This window comes from Antechinus flavipes, chromosome 3 (assembly GCF_016432865.1).
Source record: "Antechinus flavipes isolate AdamAnt ecotype Samford, QLD, Australia chromosome 3, AdamAnt_v2, whole genome shotgun sequence".
In the NCBI taxonomy this organism is placed as follows: domain Eukaryota; kingdom Metazoa; phylum Chordata; class Mammalia; order Dasyuromorphia; family Dasyuridae; genus Antechinus; species Antechinus flavipes.
Genome location: NC_067400.1, coordinates 1,651,430 through 1,678,794, shown reverse-complemented (window position 1 = coordinate 1,678,794; position 27,365 = coordinate 1,651,430). Strand labels below are relative to the sequence as shown.

General features: G+C 60.6%; 1 protein-coding gene across 1 annotated transcript; it reads right to left on the bottom strand.

Moving 5' to 3' along the window:
- Positions 1 to 1,855: 1,855 nt before the first annotated feature.
- UBE2G1 (ubiquitin conjugating enzyme E2 G1) lies at positions 1,856 to 27,365 on the bottom strand. The gene is made up of 6 exons (XM_051991538.1): positions 26,756 to 27,365; positions 16,266 to 16,368; positions 13,529 to 13,626; positions 11,535 to 11,713; positions 9,592 to 9,714; positions 1,856 to 3,667 (listed from the first exon to the last, which is right to left on the bottom strand). Exons 1-5 carry the CDS (start codon positions 27,348 to 27,350, stop codon positions 9,628 to 9,630), a joined length of 1,062 nt encoding a protein of 353 aa, XP_051847498.1. The 5' UTR covers positions 27,351 to 27,365; the 3' UTR covers positions 1,856 to 3,667; positions 9,592 to 9,627.

Genomic DNA, 27,365 nt, shown 5'->3' with positions numbered 1-27,365 from the left:
ACCTCAAAAGTCAGTTTGGGTGTTGTTAGGCCAATTGTTCTCTAATTTTTTAAATTCAGTTTTTTAATCTCCAAATCTCTCTCATTCGTGATTTGGGTATTTCTAGGTTTTTTAAAAAACATTTCCCATTCAATTCTTTTACTCATTTTCTCTCCTGATCCCGAATTTCCGGGGATGGCAACTTCCTTCTAGGGACCTCTTTGGTGGGCTAACCTGGGCTACATCCTTTCATCATCCACCTCCTTCCGCTAATTTTCGTTTTCAGCTACTTGGCCGAGGACTCTCTCCATTATTTGGTTTGTTCTTTTAGTTTTTATTTGGCTCTTTACCTTTTTTTCTCTTCCCGTTTTAAAACGGTGTGAAAGAGAAAGATGAGAGAGGGGGAAAGAGAAAAAAGAGAGACAGAGATAAGAGACAGAAACAGGAGACACAGAGAGACAGTGCCTGCAAGAGCAAAAGGACAAATCCAGGATTTCTGCTATTGTACACTTCTGAGGATTGCTTTTTGGGGGGTGTCCTAGGAAATCAACCATTTTGAACATGCACCCCACCGCTGCTCAGAATTCATTGTAGTTATTTATTTTTATCTTTGGATTTATCAAGTTCTGACAAGAATGACTAGACGTCTCGGACTTTGGAAACATCTCAGGGAAGGACGTGAGGGGATTGGGATCTGTTTGGGGAGGGGGCGTGTGCACACCCCAGAGGGGCTACAGGAAGCGTTCTGGACATGTGATGGGGGGCCCTTAAGCACAAGGAGCTGCCTTGGAAGCTCAGACTGGGCTGCCCAAGTAACCTGGGCCATGGGAGCTGGGAGACTGGCTGAAGGTCACCGCCAGCTTGATCTCTCCCTGTGGGCCGAGACGGCCAGGAAAGGGCCTGGGCCCGGGCGAGGGACAGCAGAGCCAGCCACCTCCTTCCTTCCCTTTTCCTAGGGGGGTGGGCCCGCAGAGAGACACTATCACTGCTCTCAGAACGATGCCCAGGATGGTCCTGAATGGGGGGAATGAAGGCGGGGGCTCGAGGCCTGCACTCCCTCTGGACCCGGTGGATGCAATCGCCCCCGGGTGTCCCAAGGGTGGGACTGGCAGGTGAGGAGGCCCCGAGAAGGGGATGGAGCGGCACTCTGCATCTGGGGCCCAGGGCCCTGACCCCTCACACATGAACCCACAAATCCTGAGCTGGATGCAGTTTGTGGGGGCCCTCGGAGCCCACGTGTGCCCCTGCCTCCCCCCCCCCCAACAGCTTCAGGGCCACGATGCTAATGACGGCCACGAAGATAGGAGCTCCTCTAGTCGGGATCCGATCTGACCAGGTGAGTGCACGGGAAACGGGCTCTTACACCATCTTATAGACGAGGAAGCTGAGGCACGGAGACCATGAAGCCCCCCCCTCCGGGGGAGGGGAGACCCCCGCCCCCATGATCACCAACTTGGGGACCACAAGCAAACCGTTGGCTAGCTCTCTGCCTCAGTTTCCTTCCCTGCAAAATGTCTGCTCTCCAAGAGGCACCTTATTTCTGGAGTTTTGTAACTCCAGAGGCCGTTCCTTTTCCCCAGCCTCTACCTGAGACGCTTCTTCCCTAAAGAACGCTCTGATGGGACCCGGGGCCCTCCTCCTGCCCCTCTGCTGCCCGGGGAGCTCCTCCCGGCTCTCTTTGAGCCCTGGGCCCCCAAAGCCGGGCTGGGCCTCTCGCTGACCTCCGCCTCCCCCCGGCCCCCAGCACCACAGTCCAATTGGGCTCTGAGCTGCGGCAGGGCCAGGGCATGCCCCGATCAGGCTCCGTGTCCCCCCAGCCTGGCTTAAGGGGAAAGCCCCCTCCCCCCGGGACGCCACAAGAGCTCGGGAGCCGGCCTGGAAGTCATCCTTTATTGAGTGACAGACAAGAGCGCTTTACAGAACGGTCAACCTCCGACAACGCACAGCAGGGTACAATCAGTGAGCCGCACAACCAGGAACAAGAGGCCGAGCGAGCCAGTCCAACGTCGCAGGGGGCCGCGCCAAGCTCGGGGCCAATGCCCGGGATTCCTGCGCCCGCCAGGTCCCCCTCGGCCCCGCCAGGGTGGGCGGGTGCCCCCCAGATCCCGGGGCCCGGGAGGGTCACAAAGAGCCCACAGTTCCAGAGTCCTGCCGGTCACGTGTCTGTGGCACCGAGCAGAAGAGAAAGTCGCCTCCCGCTCCCGGGGAGGGCGGAGGCGAAGGCTGCCCCAAGGCTTCCGCGGCGTCCGACTGGAAAAGAAGGCACAGGTGACGGCCCCCGGCCACCGCAGGAGGGCGCGAGTCCCGATGGCTCCCTGGGCACCACAGGGGGCGGCCGGCCTCCTCAGAGCGGGGGAAGGGCAGGGGGGGCCAAGAAGAGCCCCCCGGAGAGGCGCGACACTGACAGCTGACATCGGGCTCCTTTCGCACCGCCGCAGCCCTCTTCCCTTCCAGGAGGCTCTGGGCCCTCCAATGGGACCGCGCGCTTTACCTTCCCAGGAGGCCCTGTGGGGACACAGTAGCAGCCGCGGGGCCGGCTAAGTTCCAAGGGGCTTCACCCCTGCTCTGCCAGAAGATTCTCTGCTCCGGCCCCCCCCAGGAGGGGCGCGCGTGGACAATAACCGCTCTGTGCCGGCTGGGCGCCCGGGCTCTCCCCGGCAGCCTCCCGCGCCCGCGGGGGTTCAAGTATTCGGTTTGCATAAGGAGTCGCCCTGAGATTTCCCTAAAGTGCCCTTCCCGGGGATGCAGAGCGGGGGCTTTATTCGGTACAGAAAAGTCAACGAGCGACAGTTATTGGAAAAAAGTATATTTCGGAAGAACCCGCTACAGAAGGTGACAATTCCAAAAATCAAATTACATGAAAATATACATCGCCATTTCTTTGTACATCGGGGGGAGAAGCGGGGGGCCCGGGGAGCACAGCGCCTTCCATTGCCGGCCAGGAACTTGTCGGGGCGGGGGGGGGGGCTCGGGCCGGCCACACTCGGACCCGAAGGCCTGGGGCCAGTTCCGATCCGGACTCCGGCCCGGGAGAGCGGGCGCGTGACGGCCAGGGAGATTATTGCTACACCCGATCGAAGACGTGCGTGATCGGGTGCCGAGGAGAGCACCGCGGGCTGGCCGTCCCTGGCAGGTCCTCAGGCGGGTCGGAGTCTCCCGATCGGAAGCGGGCGGGCGGGAGCCCGGGAGGCGTTTCCCAACAAAGAAAGTACCCAAGTCTAGTAAATGAAAGCGTTTAATGAAGCCTCAATGGTTTAAAGGAAAATTAAATGGACACGTTTACTCCTAATTGGTTTAATCTGACATGCTTTAAGAAGTCTCTTTAAACTGATAAAGAAACAACGAAGAGGGAAAGAAAACCTGCTAAAATCTGTCGAATGTACACGATTCTTAGTCTACCTAGGAGAGCGTCATTTGGTACACCGCGGGTGGGGGCGGGCGTGGACAGCCAAGGTGTTCTCCGGCTCGCGCTGGGCTATGTACACGTCTTTACAGTTCTTCCTGAAGGTTAAAGCAGTTCATCAGAATCCAAAATGCGTCATCGTCTCGAGGTTGGCACTTGGTAAGCTCTTGTCAGCACTGGCGACTGGCGGGGTCGGTGGCAGCCCAGCTGCAGCCAGTGTTTGCCAACTCGTTACGACATAAATCCAGCTAGGTGGGGAGAGTGCCGTGTTTCCCAAGTGAAGACCTGCGACAAACACAAACAGCGGCGTCAGCCTCACTCCTACAAGCCAGCGGGCGCTCCGCCGGGCATGGGGGGTGGTGTTTCTCGGGAAGCTCCCTTTCGGGCGAAAAACCCTACATTCCGTGGCGTTCGGGGGGTCGCGGGGTCAGGAAAGGCAGAGAGATGGAGCACTGAGACCTCCCTTAGCCCTCACCACCTCACTGGGACAGAGGGGCGCTGACCGTGCCCATTTTAAAGAAAGGAACAGCGGGCTCCCCAGGGCTTAGGCAAGGGATGGACTGCTCCCTGAAATGGATGAGAGCCAGAGGCCCCATGCTTCCAGGGGGTCAGTGGGGAGCAAGAAGGTGGCCGGGGGGGGGGGCTTCCCCAAACCACAGCGGGAGATCCCAGGGCGTGGGGCACGGTGAGGGCAGCAGTGTTGGACGAAGGACCGGGAGTGACTTTGCTGCTCTCAGCGGGACCTGGTCCTGGACCATCCCAAAGGACTCGCCACCGTCCACCCCCAGAACCCACAGCAAGTGATTCCAGACTGAAGTGGGCTGTTGGCTACTTTTGTTTTTTAAGTTGAGTGTTTTTGCCCAAAATGACTCATACGGAAAGGTTTTGGGAACCATACAGAGCAGAGTGCTTACCATCTCGGGGACGGGGCAGGAGAGAGAGGAAGGGATTTAGAACTCAAAGCAAAAAACAAATGAAAAAGTTTTAACAAGCAATTGGGGGAAAACGTTATCCCAAGAACAGTAAGAGAAAGGCAGGTATGGATGAGCTGCGCTGTATGCCCATCTCCAGATTGTAAGTCCATTACAGTGCCCGAGCAGGGCGCCAGGAGTCAGCACAAAAGGCAAAAGGGCTTTCGGTGCCAGGAGAGAACTTCCAGGCCATCCCGGATAGAATTTAGAAGAAAAACCAGATAGGATGGAATAGGGGGAAAAGTCTTATGCTTGCTTTCCATTAACAGAGCAGCAGGAGTGAACCTGACCACCTTTGCCATCTCACAGGAAATTATTTTGTTTTCATTTTGACATTAATAACTAATGGACCGGGGGTGGGAAAAAAGACAAAAAGAAAAAAGGAGCAATGAAAACAAAAACCCCGCGCAAGCTGCTTTGGGAACCAGCCGGGTACAAACCGAAGGCTTCACACATCCGCCTTCCTTCACTCTGACAAACAAGATGGCAAAACACATGATTTTTAGAAGGGGGGGAGCCCCTCTTGCTCTTGGGTACCTTCCTGCACAGCTGGGTCCCTCAGAGCCCATCTGGGCACGCAGGAGCACACGCAGGAGCCCCCATGCACAGGAGCCCCCTCAGAGCCCATCTAGGGAACCTTGTTTCACTGCAGAAGCAAACCTGAACAGAGGCTTCTGGTGACGGACACAAGGGAAGAGACCAGGGAGGTCTGGCCAGAAGTGTGTCTGAAGTGTGGCCAGTCAGCCAAAAGGGCATGAGTGGGAAGGAGAAAGCCGCTTCAGTGGTGCTCCAACGTGGACGGAAACCACCAGCCAAAGCGCCCATCCAAAGGGGAAAATCTCCCAACGGACGTGGCAGCAAACCCACCGTCTCTGCGTCACGTGGTCGGCGTGCTCTGAAAATCATACTGTCACTGTGATAAGGGAGGCTAATGAGCAAGGGGAGCACAAGACAAAAAGGTCCCTGTTTTACAAATCAGGAAACCGAGACACAGGGGCTTCCCAGCCGGTAAGCCAGGGTCTGAGGCAGAGTTCCCATTCAGGTCCTGACTTGAGCTATAAGGAATCATGGGAACAAGGCACATCCAGACAGACTCCCAGCAGAGAAACGGGGACTGGGGGACCTCACAGCAAGGATTTGGGGGCCGGCAGAAAAGGGCATTCTGTTCTTCAGAAGAAACTGGAGGAAGCTCTTTTAAGGTGAAAGGTGAGAGACAGCTTGGAGCCCAGGAGGGGCAGGGAGAGTGACCTCGGGACCTCTCCAGCCAGGGCAGCTTCCCCCAGAGCGGGAGGCCGGCCCCAAGGACAAGAGGTCTGGAGCTGCAGGAGCAGCACAGTGCACCCACAAAATAAAAGAGGCAGCAAGGGGAGCCTGCTTCAAATCCAGCCTCAGACAGAACTGAGGAACTCTAAGAATACTGCTTCACCTGTCTGCCTCAGTCTTCCCGACTATAAAATCAGGCAGCGTGAGGGGCAAAGAGCTTCCCTCCAGGGCCTAGTGTGGAGAGTGCTCTGTGATCAGGAGCACTGCTGCCTCCCCCCCACCCCCACCCCAAGTTACTCTGACCCACTCCTCTTGTGCCCGTCCCCCTCTGCCGGGCCTGTGCGTCCATGGCTACTTCTCAGTTCTTGTAAAGTCCACAGCAGAGGAATGGCCCTGACTTGTGGGGGCAGCTCAAGGCTATTCCCCCGGGGAACTCGTGCCGTCTCCCAAGTCCCACATCGCCAACCAGACGCTGCCTGTGTCCAACAGTCTGCCCGTGGGACGATCAGACTGAGGAGGGATCACCGCCTGCCCACCGGCGTCCTCTGCTCCCCAAAGCCCCGTTGACCAACCAGCGGAGAGGTTCTCGCCTGTGCCCACGTCCTTTCCCCCGTCCTGTCCACACAGGTGCCTCTTGGACAAGCTGGCGCCCTCAAAAGCAGAACGCCACAATAACCCGATTCTTTCTTTGGCAGTCACTCAGCTAGAACACCAGGCGGATAACAAATACATCGCTTCCTTCCGTCTCTTTGGATCGATTTTCTACCTGTTCCGCCATGTAACCGGCTCAGGGCAGCCCCTTGGGCCCTGGGTCGCAAGTACTTCTGGGGCGTCTTTTCCTTCTTCCTTCGCTTTCCTGGGGCCACACGCTCTGGGCAGAAATCCTCTGAGTCACGGCTCCACCGGGCTAGGACTTCTGGGAACTGCCGCCATTTGTGCCAGGTGGAATCTCGAGAGAAGCCTCAGTGTTTTACTCCAGCAGCTGCTGCTAATCTGGATTGCTCCCCCTCCCCCAATGGCTTTGGGGGGCTTAGATTTTTGCCTCCAATGCCAGCTTACTCCCATCTCTCAACTGGGAAAAGGTTCCCGGTCTTCACGCTTTGAATCCACTTCTCTGAGACCCTGATCCAAGACAGCTCATGGCAAAGGCTTCTCTGCGTTCACTATTTACTTCTGATAGTCCCACTGGATTTGCCAAACGCTGAACACAATCTTCCCTTATGCACAAACAGGAAATGTCCTTTCTTCCTCGTTCCTCTCACTTTGTGTAAACATTTTACATTTTATGTTGACATCACGTTTCTGTTTGGAGTTTATGACACTGTGGGTTACAAGGCGTTTGGTCTAAACCTCATTTCTGTCAAATTACCTTCCAGCTTTCCGTATTCTGTCAAACAGTACCTAGGGTCTGAATTTCCTGTGCTTTTGAATGGTGTCCACTCATGGACTTCTTTTTCAATCAGTTTCCTCTTGTTTTTTTAGGATTGTTGCTTTGCAGTGTGACCAAAAGTCTGGTCCAGCCAGTCTCCATTTCTTCCCCCTTTTTCATCATCGCCTCTGGATTCTGCCAGGTGAATCTATTTTTCTCACTCTAAAAAAACCATCCATTGCTAGTTTAATTGGCACTCCACTGAATAAGTAAATTAAATTAGATAGCATCTTTTTTTTTTGACACATTAGTTTATTGCTTTTGTTATTTGGGGGAGGAGGTCTTTATTTAAATAAAACACTTGGTAATTACATTCAAATGGTTTCAGGTTGCATTCTGGTACAGTGATTTCCAAGTATTTTATATATCTTACAGCTACTGTAAATGGAAATCTTTTGTCTTTTCCTCCTAGTTTGGATGGTACTTAAGAGAAATGCAAAATACTTATAGGGATTTTAGATTCCATAATTTTACTTATGTTAATATTGTCATCAAAAGTTTCGGCTGACTTTTTAGGGTTTTTTAAGTACACCGTTGTCTGCAAAAAGGGACGCTGCTTCTACTCATTACCTCAATTTCTACTCCTTGTTTTACTGCCAAGACTCATTTCTAAGGTCTCAGTTTGTCTGAAGCAACACCCATTCAGCTAGTAAAAAGACAGGGAAGTGTGGCGGCAAAAGATGGCATTTAATAGGTCAACAAAAAGTCCCTTTAGTTCTGTTTTTTAGTGTTTTTTTTTCCCCTTCCTAAATACAAATGGGCATAGTATTTTGTCAAAAGCCTTAATTCCTGCCTCTACTGACATGATAATGAAGTTGGTCAATTATCTTTATAATTTTCATAACTAAACTAACCCAGAATAAATCCAATTTAGTCCTCATGAATAATCTTGGTGATAATTTTGTGTAGAAATTGTGCATCACTGTTCATTCAGAATTAGTCCATGATTTTTTTCTTCGTTTTGACTTTCCCAGGTTTAGATACCAAGAAGATGTTTATGTTGGAGAAAGACCTTTTTTGTTCTTTTACTTGCAGTTTGTGCCTCACTGGGATGAGCTGTCACTTGAATTTGGGGGAGAACGTGCTGGGAGTGAAATGGTCCAAAGTGTTCTTGCAATCACGGCCACCAGGCCACGAAAACATCCATATCCTTTGATTCGGAGTCACTCCGGCTGGGCCAAGAGCCTAAGGAGGCCTGTGATGAGAAATAAAGTGCCCGTGCACACCAAAATCTCTACAGCAGCGCTTCAAGAGACGGCCAGAAACCGGGAACAAAGAGATGCCCACCGGCCAGGGAGCGGCTAACAAACGGGGGTCCGTGGCCGTGAAGGAAGACTCCTTGTGATCTCCGCGAACCAAAGCAGAGCCAGGAAAGCCCCAGCCCCAGGGACGATGGCCGTGTGAACAGAGAGAGCCCAAACTAAGCAGCAAGAGTGACCGTGACAAAAGAAGCAATCACGCAGGATCCGCATCCCATGGGACTGGGACCGATCTGTTGCCTCGACTAGTTAGGCTGATTTTTTTCCCCTCTAAAAATGACTTGTTCATGTGGATCAGCTTTCTGGGAGGGGGAAAGGAAGACTCTAGAAATAACTCGGGTGAGGTCAAATAGAGATAGATATTTTCAATTAAAATGCAGATATATATATTTTTAATTTGCTGGTAAATGCATGCCATCCTGGGTTTTCCCTCTAGGAATTCATCTGGGGGCTGCTCAATTTCTAACAAACCAGCCCCGCTTCTCTCTCCCCTGATGATCAAAGAGTCGAGAACATTCGTCTCCCTCAAGGATCGCCGCGGCGCACAGTCCCCAGACTTCGGCACGGGATTCTGCTGCCAGTTCCTCTGTGAGGATTTGTTCCCAGTTTACCTAACTTTTGACAACATCCCTCTTGTAGCAACAAGGAACGGATGCAGATGATCCCCAGAGACTGGTCCCTCCCTGCTCGGGAGGTGTCTGCAGGCCCGGTGCCCAGGCTGTTGCCTAGGTTACTCCCAGCTGGCCCCCCCCACACACGTGGCCACCTCTGCTGTGACCTCCTCCTCTCCGGCTCCTTTGGTTGGTTTTTGGCTGCTGTGAGCTGCCCAGACGCCAGGAAGAGAAGTGACGAATGCAATGGGGACCCCCATGGCAGCATGGGCAGGAAGGGCTCGAGGATCATTCCCCTTTGACAGATGAGGACACTGAGAGGAGATGGCGATGGCTTCAGGGGGAGGGGGCAGGCACTAGGGGCACATGGAACAAGAGGCTTCTCGCGGCAGCATTTCTGCCTGACGCCTGGGAGGGAAGCATCCCTGCTGGGACCGGTTTGCAGCACAGGAGCACACCCAAGGGTCCTGAGGAGGGAGGCTGGGCTGGTCACCTGCCCCGGGGTTGTCCAAACTCCTCTGGTTCTCCATCTCTCTGTGCGGGTTCTGCCAGCTAGTCCCAGAGTCACAATAGAACTGTGGTTTGGAGGTTTCCGAGAGGTCACAGGAGCGAGGCCCTAGAACAGACTGTTAAATGGGGAAAACCGGCCCGTATGGGTTTGGAGCCCCTCACTCACCCTGAAAAAGTGAATCTACGAGCTGCTCGGTGAAGGTCACTCAAAAGCTGTCTCTTGGCTTTTCCTCACGCAGCGGGCGACTTTCCTTTTGAACTCTCCGTTTCGGTCTTCCCTCCATTCTTTCTGCGGGGGGACAAGGGAAAGTGTAAAGATGGTTAGAAGAAGCTTCCTCCTCCCTCACTGCGCCCAAGAGACAGTCCGAGGGCAGAGTCCCCCCCAAACTCAGCGGTGCTCCGCCCAGATCCACACCCGCGGCCCCCCACCTCACAGAAGGGCCCAGTGCCGCTCGCCCCTTTGAAATATTGGGACGCCGCCCTTGGCGCTGAGCAGGGGCACGAAGCCCCGAGCCCAGCTCAGGCTCAGAGGCAGGGAGCGTGACCATCAGACAACCAGCCTTCAGGCCAGCAAGGTCACCCGCATCCATTATGGATGAGGAAACTGAGCCCGCTGGCAACAGGACTGAGGCTAGGCCGGGACCTGGCCCCAAGGCCTCCTAGCTGGGCAGTCGCTTAGAAATCAGTCAACAAACCATTAGTACAGGCAAAGAACAGAGCTCACCGGACCCACGAGAGGACAAACACAGAAGAGTGGACTCAGGGGAGCCCAACAGTCTGCGTTCAAAATGCGCCTTTGCCCACTGGCCCCGGCCCCCAGTGACTTCTTCAAGCGGGTGCCCTCTGTGGCCCAGGCATCCACTGGCGGGTACCTCTGGAATGCTCAGCATCTCCCGAAGAGGCTCGGGCTGAGCGAGACCTTCTTCCAAGGGGCACAGGCGGACTTCCTGGGCATGGGCTTTGCGGCAGCACCTCACGTGGCACGCCAGCAGCTGGACCCCCGGGCACTGCATCCTGCACATGGGGCAGGACAGGCAGCAGGAGCCCACACAGCAAGCCTCTAAAAGGCACCTCAGCCCGGGCAGGTATGCCATGGAAAAGACACCCGTGGAGCCGTCCTGCCCAAAGGTTACACTGGCTAAGGCATCCAAGCCGCCAGCGGCACAGAACAAACCCACCCCCACCTCAGTTTCCTCAACCTGCTTTGGGGTCCAGGGAGGACTGAGAAAGTCTACACTGAAGGTGCTCGGTGAGCGCGGTCCTGGCCCATGGCTCCCACGCTGCCCCCTAAATCCTGGCCAGGAACCCCGGGACCGTCACTGGGGGGTCCCCCTCTGAATGGCGTCACAGAGAGAACCGATTCTGCCCAAGTAATCAGCACGACTCAGTTTCAAACCCCAAAGCTGAGCTCCCAGGAGCCAGCAGGGCCGGGAAGGCCTGGAATCACCTGGAGGGGAAATGCGCCTGACTTGGGACTCCCCCCCTTTTTTCAGATGAAGTAAAATGGGTGATCCTGGAAGTTCCTTGAGGAAGGAGCGCGTGTGCCAGTGCAGAGGGGCCAGTGTGACCTCCTGGCACTCCTCGGCAGAGCCACCTGCTGCCAGGGAGTTCCAGAATTCACGCATCCCCTCGATGGACAAAGGCTCTGCCTTCTCGGGCCTGGCGCGCCGTGCCCGCCGTGCCCTGTGGGACGTTCTGCGGGCAGGCCCTGTCAGAGCCGATCTGGGGGAGGTCACCCATAACCGCTGTGGGGAGCCAGGGCCGCCCCCACAAGCCCACCGCTAAGGCCGGGAGCCCCAGCCCTGACACAGGAACAAGCAGGTGGTGAGGAGCCCCGCCCAGGTGAGGCCCGGACGCAACAGACATTTCAGGGATGCCCCAGGTCTCCATCATGGAAGCCCCTCCCCCCAATCCAAATTAAGTCAGCCAAGGGCCGGGCCGTGAGACCACCCTCCCTCCGTCTCCTGGGGAGACGCTCCAGAAGTGAGGCGACGAGCACAAGCAAAGTGGGGGCGGCCGCGGGGGTGCCGGGAGGGGGGTCGGGGAAGGCTTCGGGCCAGGCGGACCAGGGTTCTGCCCTCCGGGGGAACCCCACAGAACCCCACTTACGGCTGCGTCCACATTGGCGGGTGAGTCTCCATTGGGGTCCGCCAGCATAGAGATGACGCTAATCATGATGGTCTCCACCGTGTGGATGGGGAGCCAGCGCTCCTCCGGCTTCTCGTAGCCGTACTTGTCTTCCCCGGGTTCGTGGAGGATGGAAATGCACACGTCGCCGTTCTTGTCAACTGGAAAAAAGCCAAACGTGGGGATGCGGGGGGGCAGCCGGCTCACGGAGGACACGGGGTCTCCCGCTCCTCCTGGCCGGGAGGACGTGGACTCAGAGGGGGCGGGGAGGGGAAAGGGGAGGTCAAGGGTCACCCTGGCTTTGAGCCAAGCTTGTGAGCCAAGACGCCGCGACCCCACCAGGGCTTTTCTCGGCAGAGAGGGGTTTGCCACATCTCCTGCCGCTCATCTGACAAAAAAGGAAACTGAGTCAACAGGAGAGCAGCCACCTGGATGCAGCTGAACTCCCCAGGGCTCAAACCAGGATTGCCCGGTCTGCCCTCGAGAGCTATCTGGGTGCTCCCAGGCCTCCTCTCCGTGCTCCTGCCCCTCTAAAGGCTCCCCTGGCTATTTCACCCCCCACCATCGGCCCAACTTCTCTTGCTATTCCTGGCACAGAGCCTCCTCCCAGACGGCTCAGGCCATTCTCTCATTTGGCCCTGAGTGGGCCCAGACTCAACCACATGGAGGCCGGTGACCTTGCAGTGGCCGCTCCCCCCTCTCCCTCCCACAGGTCCCCCTGCCCGGACCCAGCTCCAGGGGCTGCTGCTTTAATAGCAGAGAAGCCCACCCGATGCTGGAGCCACAATCACGCCGCCCACGGCAGCACAAGGGGCCGCTATCTTTTCTCGGGGGGCCGGCGCCCAGTGACGCCCTCGTAAAGTCTCTTATGACTTAAGAGCGGCCCCTGCCACGCCTCCAGGCCCCCGAGTCTCCCAGCCCTCACCCATTTTCCGAGCTTGAAGCCCCCATGAGCATTTTCTAACTCTTCCCTGGGCCTGATGGGGGCCGGAGTCAACTCATCCCTCACTCACCTCCCTCTCCTCAGCCTTGAACCCCTGGAGGCTCATCACTAGTGGGCCATCTTTGGCCTGTCTGTCCCCTCCCCCCGCAGGCCTAGGGGCTGGGCACTCTCTAGGGTCGCTCCCCTGTGTGCCCCCCTGCCACAGGCCTCGGTTTCCCCTCTGCTAAACAAGGAGCCTGACAAAAGGGGCCCTCGGCCCAAGAGCGCGCTTCCTCCGGTCGGACATCACACGGAGAAGCTCTGGGCCTGAGCCCTCCCGCCACAGGGGGGCAGGAGAAGGGCCGAATGCCCAAACTGCCCCAACACAGGAGCCCTCCCTCCCCTGCCAGGCTGAGGCGGGACCTCTGGGGCCCCGGGGACGTGTCTCTCTGCACACCCAGAAATGCTCTTTCCCCGGCCTGTGGGGGAGGCTCCTCTGCGGGATTCCCGCCCGTCCCCCAAGGCCCTGCACCCCAGCAGCCACCCCAAGTTCCTGGCATCCAGTAGGTGCTTAATGACAACGGGGCGCAGGGCACTGATGGTCAGACCAGGAAGACAAGCTGGATCTAGGGGCGGAGAAGCCCAGGAGGGGCCCAAAAAGCCGGTCAGGGGACTCTGAGTTAATCCCTGGCAGATGCGGCCGGGGAAGGGAGGGCGGCCCTGCACCCACCAGCAGCTCCAAGGCATGGGCACAGAACCAGGCCCTTCAGATGCCCCGGGAGCCCCTGGCACCCGCTTCCCGAGTAACGTAAACGCTTCTCCTGCGGCCACAGGGAGGGGGAGCAGCAATGACTCCCATTGAGGAAGCGGCTCGGCCTCCTCCTGCCAGGGGCTCATCCACACACAAGCCAGGGGGAGCCTCAGATGTCTGCACCAACAAGACCCCTCCCCCCTCCCCCCAATGCAGTCAAGCCCGCAGCTCCTTCCAGACTCTGCGACGAGGCCCTTCCCGCAGGTCCGGAGCTCGCCGTGGAAAAACAAAGCGGCAACTTACCGTTTGGGTGCCAGATTTCCGTGATGAACTTCATTTTTGGTGGTCTGAGGGGATAGTCTTTTGGGAAAGTGAGATGAGCTTTGAAAACGCCCCCTTCACTGCAAAGACAAAGAGAACCCGCTGTGAGAAACCTCGACAAAGAAAGACCCTTCTTCCCTGTCTCTGGGCTGGAGCCCCCCGCCCCCGGCCCCTGGTCAGACGCCCCACTCGCCAAAGCCTGTATTTATTTGCAGCAAATGAATCTTGCAGCGAGTACGTCCCCCAGCTAGTCAGCATATTAAACGCTGTCTTTTCTCTTCCTGGGCGTTTCCTCTCCTGATTTTGTGGGGAGGGGCTGGGCGAAGACCCCCGCCTTCTCCAGGAAGGCGCCCACCCCTAGCCACTTGGAAGGCTTAGGTGGTATCTACAGATGGGAGACCCAGATTCCTCCGGTGCTCCCTCTGGCCGCTCCTGCAGGTCCCCAACCCTGCCCCCAGCCTCATTCCAGCCTGCTGGGCCCCGAGGGCCACCCAACCCAGCCCCAGAAGTGTCTCTGGAAGGTGTCTTCCTCCAAGGCTTCAGAGTTGCACGAATTCCAGCATCTGTTTGCCCAGGCTAGCCCTTCTAGGGGCAGCCCTGAAAAAAGCGCTCCCCGCTGCAATGACAGCGAAAAACGGAAAGTCCCCGACAACCTTTCAGGGCAAGCATTTTAACCCCAGGGAAGTGGGAGGGGTACGCAGGGAAGGAGGACGAGGCCCTCGCTCCCCCCACCTGACCCCAGTCTCCTGTAAAGGAGCCCCCCGGACACGAGTGAATCCCCGCTCCGCTCTGTCCTCTCTCCAGGTTAAGTCCCTTTTACGGCCGCTGTCGGAGGGTCTTGCTCTTGGGCAGACGTCTCCCACCGGCCCGAGCCCCGCACGTGGCCCAGACCTCTCCTGGCCCGCTCATGCTCACCTCCGGCCGCCTCCTTCTAGGCAGGAGACGCGCACATGGGCGCCCCCTTTCAGACTGTGGGGCTGGCAGGGAGGGATGGCACTGACCGTCACAGAGGGGGGTCCCAAGGCTGCAGGTCTGTTAAGTGTCTCCCAAGTGAGGCCGGCCGTGTGAGATCTCTCTGGATCCCATTTTCGTCGCTTGGACCGGCCCCACAAATGATCACTAACCACCAGAAGAGACGGTCGCTAACGTCTGGAGAAATGAGGACTGAAGGCAGCCCAGAGGGGCCAACGGGGGGGGGGGGGGAGGGGGGGGCGTGGAGTGGGGTCTATGACCCCTGTGCCCTGGCCCCTGCCCCAGAATAATGTGCTTTAGAAACAGGACTCCAAAGGAAGGGCCTGAAACGCAGCGCCCACTTCAGGGGGTCCAGGGAGCAGTCCGGGGGCCTCGTCCCTTACCCAGAAAAAGGACTTGATGTTAATTTTGTGGCCACAGAACTGTTCCTTGTGCCGGCCACATCCTGGCGGAAGCCTGCGATGGTGGGCTAGGACCGCGGGGGACAGCCCCATGACCTCGGCCGAGCTCGCCCCCTGGGGGCCCAGGATGCTTCTTGTCCCACCTGTCGACCAGGGAGTTGACCTTGAGGCAGCCGTCGCTGGTCCAGGGCTCAGGGGCCCTCCAGCCTGTCCTGCCAGGGCCAGCAAGGGACCCAGGCCCCCTTCACAAAGGCCTGCTAGAGCACCTGGCCTTCCAAGGTGGGCGGGCTGCAGCATTCTGGTCGGACTGCCTGAGGGTCAGCCCCGTGGGGAAGGTGGGAAGGAAGCCCTCGGGATCCTGGCCTGAGGCCGGGCTTCCTCTTCCCAAAAATCCGGGCGCCCCGTCCACAACTCGCCGTGCCGAGTCCCAGCCCCCGGGGGCTGCCGCTCCGACGTGGCCGACATGAAAACATCCACGAAACGGACACAAAGGCAACGGGCACCAGGTGGGCTTGGGGAGATTTTGGGGGCATCCAGCGCCAGCGACGGGTGAGACACGGAGTCCAATCTGAGCTTTAGGAGGTCCTGTGCTGGTCCTGGGGGGCACACACGGCTGCGGATCCCGCCGAGAGGGTCCCCCAAAAGAGCTTTCTGGCCACGCCTGTCTCGGCAGGTGTAGCCCACTGCCAAATCCGCTGTCCAGTCTGACGTCAGGGAGTCTGAAACCATGGCCTCCATCCGGCTTGGCTTGTGAGCTCCTCTGGGGCTTCCTCCAGGGGCAACATCTGGGACCCGGCCCAGCACAGGAAGGGTCTCCTCCTCACCTCTGAACTGAGAATGGCCCCAGCTCGAGGGGCCCCAAAAGGCGACCGTGGCTCAGGAGGCGGGACTGAAGCCCGTTTCACTGATTCCATACGCCAAGAGATCCCTGGACATTCCGACCAGGACGCCAGGCTTTTTGTGTTTCGAGGAAATGTTTTTCAATAATTAAAAAGAACAATATTGACCGGCACCTTAAGGTCAAGCCCACATCTTAACTAAGTAAATGATTCTACGACAGGTTTTTTAAGTGGCTCAGAAAGATGAATGAGCAAAAAACAAAACACTGGTTTTCTCCAACCAAGTTCAGTATCCAGTGAACTTTTCTCCTTAGAAGTTCCTTTTTTCTATACGACATTTCTGGTAAGTTAAGGAAATGTTTTATCTCACTTGTCAACACTAGACCACAAATATCGGTCAATGGTTTTTTGAGTGTGACCTATGAAGGTTTTCCCAAATCACAGACCCGGTGACGGAGCAGAGTGACCCCAAAGCGGCTCCCGACAGCGGGGGACGGGGGTACTTACTACAGAGTGTCCGGGGGACCGATGATCAGGACTTCCCATCTGTACAGGTCGTTGTCATCTATTAAACCAGCTGAAAAGCCTTCCACTGGATTTTTGTTGAGCTCTGAGAAAAAGAGAAAACTCTGGTCAAGTCTGAGGCCGGCACCGAGCGGGGAAAAACTCATCCGGCCGCGTGAGGGGGGGTTCCGGGGGGCCCAAAGAGCACACAAACGAGGGTCTCCTAACAAGATCGCCCCCAGCGACTGGCTCTGCTCGCAGCAACGGAGATGGAGTCAGAGTCCCTCGCTTAAAGTCCGAATCGCTCAGGACGCTTGGCCTCTGATGGATCTTTAGGGTCACTAAGGTCTGGCGTGGGACCGGCCGGGCTCCCGGAAAGTGCCCGAGGCGGTTCTGGCGCCCGCCCCCTCCTTCCCAGGCTGAGCCCCCCTAGAAATGCCGAGGTCACACATTCACAGCTGTCCGCTTTCCAGATGACATCACTGAGGTGGGGGGGGGTGGGTGTCCCCTCCAGACCATCTCAGATGAGTGAGAGGGGACCAGGTCTGTCAATGAGGAGCCAGTCTCGGCCCCGTGGGGTCCCCAGGCTGTATTTTCAGCTTCCAGGGATGATTTAGTCCAAGAAGCTCGACCCAAATGAAAACCCAATTGTAGGTCACCGAATGGCTCATTTCTAGAACGAGTTGGTCCCGTTCTGACCGCCCTTTCCCGCGTTAAATGTGATCTCACCAAAGTCAGGGAAGACAAAAAAACTAAGTTTTTATTTGAAGCAGTTTTTAAAGTTGGTGCAAAAATGGTTTTCCCTTTAAAGCTGCTCAGGAGAAGCGGCAGCTGCTTCCGTGCCAAGCTGTGGCGGGCCAGGGACGCCCTCCAGATGCCCTCCCTGGGCGACCTCCACGGACTTAGTGACCATCTCAGCCCCCCTCCTGCCCTCCTGCCCGGCCTGTCTTTCAGGCATCTCACTGGGCAAACGCCGTCTCTTTCCGCCAAACCTCCCGGACCTCAGGCTCTCCCCAGATTCCCCTCCCCCCCAACCCCCGGTTCCAAGTACTGGTCAAGCCTATCAACTTCCCAGTGCAACCAGCCCGGCAGCCCCTCCCCCCCAGTCCCTCCTCCATCCACACTAAAGGATTCCCCTATAGCCCGGGGCCGCCCGTCAGCCCCTCCTCAATAAGCTCTTGGTTCCTTGGGATCGATGGGTGCCACTCACAGCTCTTCCCGAGTGGGCCCCCTCCCCAAACCCCCTCCCACGCAGGGATGACGGCCTGCTGGCTCTTCTCCCACAGAACCCTCCGTGGCTCCCAAGGCTGGCCCCTGCCTCCTCCTGTGCCCCCAGGTGCCCTGGAAAGCTTCTCTGGAACGTCCGCCCAGTCCGGCCTGATCTCGCTCCGCGCTGCCGTCTCCCTGAAGCTTTCAGCTGTCGGCTTGTGCAAGACCCTCTGCGGAGCCCAGTCGGGGGAGGGGACCTCCCCTGCGCCCCAGCAGAGACAGTGTAGCTTAAGGCGCCTGACGGCTCGCCCCGCCCCCCTGCTGGATCCACCTCGGAGCATCCGATCCCACTCCTCCATTGTTCAAGAAACCGCCCCGTGGGGCCCGGCCGAGGGGACCGACTTGGGGGTCCTGCCAGCACCACCGTGGGCGGCGACCCCGCCTCAGACCGAGAGCCTCTGGCACAGGGATCGCCGGCCCACCTCTGCTTTCTGCTCTGGGAGGGGGCGTCATCCTCCCAACAGCCTTGCCCGCGGCACGCCCACTGTACAGGACAGGCGGCTTGGCTGAGGGCCCCCCCTCCTGTCTCCGCTCCTTCGCTGGGACCCCCCAAAGATGCTCAGGGTTTAGTGGTCGCCTCCAGGACCTGGCTCCTGCCCCTTGGGCACCCTGGCTCGCCCCCCCCCCCAGGCCACTCAGACCCTCGGAACTCTTTGGGGTCCTTCCCCAGCTGCCCCGACAGAGGGCTTGGAGGGTCCCCAACTTAACCCAACCCCAGGAAAAACTTCAAAGCACCAGAGCAGCCCGAAGGCGCCCCTCAAAATCTAGCCCAACCGCCAGGCTCGGCCCTTCACGGCCCGGACGTGAGCCCAGGGCCCCGACCCCCTCTCCCGTGCCTGGGTTAAAAGCATTCACAGAACAGCAAAGACTGCGGCTCCGGGCAGACCAGAGCGCCAGCTCTACCTCAGTTTCCTCACCTGTAAAATGGGGACTCCCGGCACCCACATCCCAGGGCTGGGGTTCCCAGCAGGGGGCTCGGCAAACCAGACGGGGCCCCCGTGCCGATTCCGCTCCTCCCCCTCCACCGAGGGGTGGCCGCGCTCAGCCCAGGGGTCAGGAGCTAAGTGAGCCCCGCCGAGCCGCACCCCCCAAGGAAGCAATGCATGCAGCCCTAAGGGAGCGCTTAGGGAGCGCCAACTGTTTGCCCGGCACTGAGTCCTCTACAAAGGTTCATCTCATCTACAGACAAGGAGACGGAGGGGATGCAGCAAACACGCCCAAGGGCCGCGGGTCAGGGTGGGCGCCCGGCTCCCTCGCCCACGTCTGCGGTGAATGACCCCGGGAGGGGACGCGCAGGCTCCTCCCCAAGTACCCGGGAGTCGCCGCTTCCCCTGCCCCCGACCGCTCCCTCCTGGCCCCCGGCGGGAGGCGGTGCAGATGGCCCAAGGGCAGCCTGCAGGGAGAAGAGCAGAAGCGAGGGGGCGCTCACCATGACGGCCTCTGGTCAACCCCAAGGACCAACCTTGGCCCGAGCTCGAGCCAGGCCTTGGACCCTCACAAGCAAAGGAGACGATCACCGTCAAGCACCGGGCACGAGGTCTGGCACCCAGCAGGCGCCTAATCCATGCTGACGGCCAACTCCAGGATCAGGGCCGGCAAATCTCCCAGCTGGGGCCAGGCTCCGGCCCGTCCACCTCGGATGGACACGGGGACCCGCACCAAGCCCGGCTCCTACCTCAGGCCCATGTCCGGCCGTTCCTCCCCTTCTCCGCCCAGGCCCCCCCCCCGGGTCCTGTCCGAGTCCATCATTCTCAGCCCGCCCTTCAGAACGGACCCAATCTCCTCATGAGCTCTCCCGCCATTCTCCCCCCAGAAGGTCCCCACCATGTTCCTGCGCCCTCGGCACCTGGTGGGTCCCTCTGCTGCCTTCAACCAAGACGCCGAGGCTCCTCGCTCCAGGGGCCGCCTCGGCTGGACGCTGGGCCCGGCCAGTCACTAAACGAGCTTCCTGGGGCCGGGAGGCCCCCTCCCCCAGCCCTGCTCCTTCCCAGCATCACCTTCGGCCCCCGCGAGCGGCTCTTCTGTGTCCGTGGCCACCGGCCCCTCCTGCCCTCCCACTGCCCCATGGCCCTGGAGAAGGTCCCCGACAGCCCAGACCCTCTGACCCCTGTGACAGACAGAGGCAGGGCGGCCCAACGGGGAGTTCTGGCCTTGAAGTCAAAGTGCAAAGTGGGGACTCCGCCCCTCTGGGGGCCCACGCCGGGCCGGCACAAGCCAAGGCCAGGGCAGCAGGAGGCCCCGACGCACAAGACGCAGGCCTGGGCGGGACTCCCTGTGAGTGGGGCTCCTCGTTATCTGGGAACCCCGAGCCCAATGGGAACGTCTCCCGCACATGCAGCCCGGAGGCCACGAGGGGGCGGCCCAGCAGAGCGAGCCCCCGAGACCGAGTGCCAGCCCTTTCCCCCCCAGCTTAATCCAGCCCCTCCATCTGCCCACCTGAGCGGTCCTTCCTGCAGAGACCCTGCCCTGTCCCTGCCCCCCAAGGGCTGGTTCTTCCTGCACCCGGGGAAAAGCTTCCATCACCTGAGACGGGGGGAGGGGCGCGGGGGGCCTCGGCTGCCACGTGCAAGTGACCCTCAGACTCGGCCCCCCCCCCCCCCAGGACGGCTCGGCCCCGGCCGGGTCAGGGGATGGACTGGCGAGCCAGGGAGGACGGAGAGTCCTGCCAAGCATGACTCGGGGGGGGGGGGGCTTCCAAGTGGCTGAAACCCCCATTACAGAGCAGACAGCCCCCCGCCCCTTTCCGAGCAGACGGAGAAACTCCTGGAAGCAGCTTTTCCCTCGGGAAAACACAAGCAGCGGCGGTTCCAGTTATGACCAATCCCAGCCCGAGCCCAAGGCCCCGGGGAGAACGCGGAGAACACAAGCAGGCGAGCCAAAGGGGAACCCCCCCCCAGCCGGGCTCGCTGCGGAGCCTTCTCCAAGGGAACGGCCTTCGCGTCGACAACACGGCCCGCGACCGGGGGCCAAGCGGAGCCAGGTTTGCTTGGGAAACGGCTTCTCTCTGAGGCGGTTCCCAGGAACACGATCGTCCCACGGACTGAGACCTGCTTTCAAAAATCCTCGCTCAGGGACGCCTTCGAATTGTCCGACGAGCGCGCGCTTTCCCCGGCACAAACCGGTCGGGCGGTCTCCTTCCGTGAGCCGTGACGGGGGGGAGCCCAAAGGGACTGAGGGGAGCACGGCCGAGGAGGCTGCGGGGCACTGAGGGGAGCACCCCCGCGTGTCCCCTGGGACTTTTCCCTTCCAAAGGGCCAGTGGGAGGGAGCAGGAGGACCAGCCCAGGGAGGAAGTCAGCGAGCCCCCTCCTCTCCTCGGGACCAGGACAGCTGATTCTGAGGAGTCCCAGCTCATTCGCCCAGCGCCCCCCTCGGGGTCCCCTATCACACGGGCTCCCGTTACAGGAGGAGCTGCTGTTATCAGAGACGGCCGCGCTCCTGTCGCTGCCCAAGTAAAAATAGCCCAGGTCCGGGGCCAGGGCCCGAGGCAGGGAGGCAGCGCCTCTAGGAACGGAGCCTAAAAGGAGGCAAAAGTGAACAGCTGTGAGAAGCGGCGGGAGCAGGGCCTTTATGGGCCCCGCCCGGGGGGGAAGCCGCCTTTCCCTGCAGAAGCTTCCGGATGCTCGGAGGGACTTCAGCCGGCCCAGAATTCCTGGTGGGGAACCGCGAGCTGCACCTCCCGGGGCCCGGCTCTGGGCGAGCTCCTGCCCGGGATCCCTGCGTCGTGATGCTCAGGGGCCATGTGCTAGCCGCCCCTGCCAGTGGTGCCAAGGGCAATGCTGGCAAAGGGGCGGAAAAGAGCGGAAAACGGAACCGGGGCTTCCTCGCCAGACGGACCCCCTGACACCGCACACGGGCCGACTCTGGGGGGTCCCAAGCAGCGCCCCGGGGTCAAACCCCACCTTTCCCCCCTCCCTGCCTGCTGCGTGGCCTCCTCCCGTGCAACGAGGGGAAGCCCCTCCCCGACGCAGCTTCCACGGCCTCTCTGACCCCTTCTTTTCACCCAATTCTTGACCCTATTTCCTGTCCTCCAACTACTTTTCTGAGCGACCTGGAAGAGCCCGAAACCCCATTTAAACAAACGCAGGCCAAGGGTCCGGGCCAGCCCGACCAGGAAGGCGGCCTTCAGGCTCTCCGCAAGCCCGGGCCCTGCCAGCTTTTCCAGGCTTTCTACTCTCGCCCCCCGCACTGCCCCCCGAACGCGGCCCACCGCCTGTGCTCACCCCTAACCCACGCTGCCGGGAACCGGGCTCTTTCCTTTAGTTTCTTAAACGTTTTAAAATTTATCTGTAATATTTTTTTGAAACCCCCCGAGTCCCACGTTCTCCCCCTCCCCTCCACTGGGAAGACCAGCAACGTGTCACTTGTTAGCCACGGCCGGCTGCCGACAGGGCCCCCCCCCTTCCGCTCCGGGGCACCTCGCAGCCCCCCCGTGCGCGATTCAAGGCTCCCCCAATAGACCGGGGGCTCGTTCCTGGGGCACTTAGGTCTCCGTGGGCTGGGCAGAGAACCCAGAGCCTCGGAGCACTGACCAGACTTGGGGAGGAGGGAGGGAAAGCAAAGTGCGCCCCCGGCGCTGCTTCCCTGGGGACAAGGACGGGAGCTCCAGCCGTCCCATCCGCAGGCAGGCGTCCCCCTCTCCCCCCCACCCCGGGATCTTTCTGGGTGTGAACTTCCGTAAGCAGAGGGCCGGACTTCAGGGCCCGCTTTGTGTGGGTGGGGACGCCCCTAGCACAGCCCCAGGGTGGGGCGGCCAGCTGGGCCAAGATCCTCCAGGACCCCCAGAAGGGGAGTCCTAACCCTACAGCCCACAAGCAGGACCCCGGGAAGGGGAATCTCTCCTGGTTCTAACCACTGCACCACCACCCATCACTAACTGGCTCCAGGGTGGGAGGGACCCCCTCAGGAGCCCGGACCCACCCAAAGCTCAGGGGTCTGAAGGCAAGGGGGGAGGGGTGGGGGTGCTGCTGGCCCCTCTGCCCTCCCCAAGCCCCCTCCCCCCTCACTAGGGCAGTGCTGTCCCCCTTCCCCGGTCCTCCCAAGGGGGCTGCTCTTCTGCTTTTAGGGCATAACCACTTTTTTTGGGGGGTGGGGGGCTGTGTGTCCCCAGCTCAAGGCCTTCTTAATGCGCTGTGGAGATGGAGCTGTGAGAATCCTTTCCAGGTCACAGGTGAAAGGGTGTGGGTGAGACTGCCAAGGCAAAGAGAGGTCCGTGGGCAGAGATGAGGGGAAGTGCTCCGTTTACCAGCACAGAAAAGCAGCAAAATGGCAGAAGGGGAGGGGCTGGAGCCAGTTTCCCATCGGGAAAACAATCTCCACGTGTCCTCCCGAGACCTGTTGGCAGGAAATCCCGAGCCTGGTCAAGTAGCTTAAGCCCCTCTCTGCCTCAGTTTCTTCCTCTGTGAAATGGGGTTTAAAGCAGCCCACCTTATGCTGGCCCCCAGCGAGAGCTTCTCCCCCTTCTCCCTTCCCCACGGGATGAAGGTGACCTTAGGCTCCTGGAAGCTGCCCCGCGGGGCCCTGCCAGGCTGGAAGCCCTTCCCTCCGGCCTCTGAGGAGCAGCTCTGACAGCCGGGGGAGGCGGCCCACTTGGCAGCGTCTCTCCCGGCTGCAGCGAGCGAGAAAACAGGAGGAAAAGCGGCCCCGGTGCAGCCGGAGCCCACGGCGCCCAGGGGCCTCCCCCGGGCCAAGTCTCTGGAGGACGCCTGCCCCTTAAGAGGCCCATTTCCCTCCCCCCCGGCCCACAAAACACTGCGCCTCGGCCCAGCTCCTCCACTCTCCCCGATGGTTACTGTCCCCCCCAGTGACCGCCCGAGCCTCCGGCCTTCTTGTCCAGTCTCCAGAGAGTAGCGGCGCCTCATCTTTCTGTCTCAAGTGGGCAGGAGATGGATCCCCTTCCACGCGCACGGGGGAGGGGGCCGGGACTAGGGGGGCCCCAGATCTGGCCGACCCGGCCAGAACCTGTTTTATACGTTTGTTACTGTTCAGGGAGCGAGGACAGACTTCAAAGTAATTGAGAGACACTCACACTCACAAGCCCTCTCTCTATGTCCACACACACGCTGACACTTCCAGGATCTGTAACCGGATCGGGAGGGAAGCAGCTCCGTAATCTGAAGCCTGTTAAACTAATTAAAAGGGATTCCACCCAGGTGACCGCCCCCCTCCCCCCCACTTGTCCCTGTTCCCAAGGGCCACTAAGGAGGGAAGAGCTGGAAGCCCCTCCCCCCGGGGGTGGGGGGTGTCTGGGCTGACCTCACTCCCGACCTCCTGGCCTTTTGCTGATGGGCAATCAATCTCCCAATTATTTCAGGCCAGTCTGGGCGCCCCCCCCATCTTCAGATGAGAGCACCGTGTGGGGCAAAACCGGCAGGGTTCAAAGGGCATTCACTTCATGGCAGTGAGTCCTGAGTGACCCTCCCACCTATGGCGCCCCCTGCCAGGGCGAAGGGGCCTAGCCAGAGTCCCGCCGCCTTCCAGGAGCTGTGGTGGGGAGGGTGATCCCTGGGGGGCCTAGGGGCTGCCCAGCCCCCTTCAGACACAGCCGCCCTCCGAGGGCTTCTGGAGATCTCCCCCAACCCTCCTGTCCATCCCATCGGCCTTCGGGGACCCCCAGCTCATCAGGCGCCTCCTGGCCCACGGGGCTCCGAAGGCTCACCTGCGGTCAGGGAGGCCCCGGCACCCTCGAGTCCTGGGCTGCCCAGGAACCCTTCTCCATGAGGCTTCCTGAGCCGGCTCCAGGGCCCGCAGGCAGGGAGCGGCAGCATCCGAACCCAGCTCCTCCCTCCCACTCCTGCTTGCAGCAGTCCGAATTTACTTTCTTAAAAAATAACTTAAAACCTGACAAATTGAACGCTTCTTTTCTGAGACAGGAACGAGCTCGTTAGGGGCGCCGGGCTCCCCATCCCCCCAATGTTAACCAAGCAGACCCCAGAAAAGTGCCGGGATGGGGCTTTCTTCGCTAAGTTAGCTCAGAAAACGAGATGCATCTGGATGTGGCCGAGACTCCGGGGCCTTTCCAGGCGAAGGTAACTCATCGCCTTCACTTCCGGGGCAAAAAGAGCTGCCCCCCGGGCCCCGCTGCTGGCCCAAGGGCTCCCCCCTTCACGGGCCCATCCCGCAGCTAAAACGCCGTCTTCAAGCACTTTCCATGGAAAAGACGCCCCTCCAGGCCGGGGCTGGGCCCAGAACACGGCAGGCGGCCCCCCAGCTAAACCACACCCCCACACCCTCCTCCCAAGGTCCCGTCTGGAGGCTTCCGGGGGACCGGGTTCTGGCGAGGCTCTCGCGCGGTCTCAGGGCCCCGACGGGGGGAAACTGCCCAGGTGACTAGATGTTTTCCCGGGCTGCCTACCCACGGCCGGCAAGTTGGCAGCGCGCATTTCTTTCCTATTTTTGAAGTTTCACAAAAGCCTCCCAGAGACTAATTAGTGGGTCAAAGCCAATAACCCTGTGGCCCAGTCAGGGAATTCACTTCCTCCTTCCTCCCGGACCCTGGTTTGGAAAACCAAAACCCAAAGCTAGCGGGCAGTGGTCGGCCCTGCTGGGGGGGAGGGGGTGACGTTCAGGATGAGCCCCCGCAGAAGCCGGCGCCTTGCCGGGGTTGGGCCCATGAAGCTGCTCCCAACAGAACCTCCGCAGAGGAGCTGACCATCACTAATTGTTCGGGGCGGTTCCCCGCGGCCTGACAGATAAAACCCCAAGGACGCCGTCAGCCGGCCCGCTCCCGGCTTCCCTAGTGTCCGTCTCGGGACCCCCGCTGGGGACTCCTCGGCAGAGACAGCGCGGCCGTTTGTCCTCGTCTGACAGACCAGGAAACTGAGGCACCCGGGAGGAAACGGCGGCCAGGGAGGCTGGGTTTGAAGGTGGGGGAGGTCCCTGCTGGCAAGCCCCGCGCCCCGCGGGCCGCCCCCCCACCTCTCGCACTTCGGAGCCGTCTCATGCCCTTCCTCAGACCAGATGTCCTGCTGCTGACAGTTGAATGCTGAAATTCTAGGGAGCCAACAGTACAGGCCTTGGCACCTGGCACCCCTGGGGGAGCCTGTTCTAAGGAAGAAACTGCTTCCCTTGTCCGAATAAAGGTCCCCGACGTCAGCCAGAACTGCAGAGACCTCTCTGAACATCTTTCCCCCAGACCCTATGAAACAGAGGCCAGGCCTGCCCCTCCTTCCAACAAACTTCACTAAAACCACAGCGACTGCGCTGGGACTTTTCTGTTCCTGATCCCCCCCACCCCCACTTTGGGAATGTGAAATTCCCACGGAAACAGAACCCCAGAGTCCCCAGCACTTTTACCCGTGGTCACCTGATGAGCCTGTCGGTAGCTGCGCTGAGGCTGCTCGCCCCCTCCCCCTCTGGCCCTTCCCTCCCCCCTAAGTATTATAAGGCCCTCTGCGGGGCCTTGCTGACCAGGGGCCCGAGTTCCCACCCAACAGCCTCCACCCCGGACCCCGCCTGCTCAGAGGCCACAGTCCCCTCCAGGCAGGCCCTGGGAGTCGGGAGGCACCCCGGCCGGGCCCAGCAGACTGTGGCTGCCCCCGCGGGCTGCTGCCGACCACCTGTCGGGCCCTCCCTTCCCACGCTGCCCCGTTTCCTTCAAAGCTCAGGCTGGAGAAATGCCCCACCCCCCACCCCCAGCACCCTACTCTTTCACTCGGCTCTCGGGGGGCTTTCCCCCTGCGGCCAGACCCCGCGGCACTGAGGAAAGGTGGAGCCCCAGGGAAATGTGCTGTGGACACGCCATTGGCCGGAAGTCTCTGCACCGACTACCACGGAATCAATGACCGCCACCTGGCCAAGTCCGTCCAGCCCGGGCCCGGTTCTGAGAGCGGAGCTCCCGAGGGGGCACTGCGGACCGCTCCCCCCGGCCGGGCTCCCCAAGCCCCCCGCCCTCGAAGCTACGGCTCAGACCCTCGGCCAGCTGGGGGCGGCTGGGGACGCCGGGCGCCCTCGGGCCCTTTCTCTTTAAAGCCGGCCGCACGTGGGGCGCATTGTGAAGCGGCCAGGCGCCTCCCGGGCCCAGCGCGCCTGCGCCTGCGCCGAGGGCCGCGCCGGGCGCTCAACGCGCATGCCCGTCCCGCCGCCCCCCGCCCCCCGCCGTCCCCCGCCGCCGCCGGGCTCCCGGCCGGAGCCCCGGCCCCCAGTCGGCCCCGGAGCGGGGGGCGGGGGGTGGACAAAGAGGCCCGGGGCGGGGCCGGGGATTCGGGGGCCCCGAGGCCCGCTCACCTGCCAGCTGCCTCCGCAGGAGCAGCGCCGACTGCAGCTCCGTCATCCTCCGGCCGGGCCGGCTCGGGGGGCCGGGAGGCCGGCGCTCACTCGCGCCTTCGCTCGTCCGCCGGGGCCGGGGCCGGGCGGCGCCGGGCCCGGGGAGCCCGAGGCCCGGGCGGCGGCGGCGGCGGGGACCGAGGGGTCGGGGCCGGGGCTGACCGACAGGCTGGCAGGCCGCCGGCCTCGCCCGGGTCACCCTCGCGGCCGCTCGCCTTCTCTCTCGCTCGCGCCGCGCTCCGTCCGGGGCCTGCTCCGCCGCCTCCCTGCTCTCGCCTCCGGCTCTGGCTCCGGCCCCGGCTCCGCCTCGTCTCCGGCTCCGGCCCACACTCGGCCTCGGCGGCTCCTTCTCCGTCCCTCGCCACAGGCTCACTGCGCGCAGGGCCGCTCGGCGCAGGCGCACTCGAGCCGCTCGGCGCAGGCGCACTGGGCCCGGGCCGTCGCCGCTGGGAGGAGCTCCGCTCTCTGGCCCCTCCCTCGTGCGCAGCCGCAGTCCCGTTTCTGTCGCCGCCCTCTTGAGAAGGTCTCCCGAGCTGCGGCTCCTCTGATCCTCCATGTCGGGCAGGTCAGA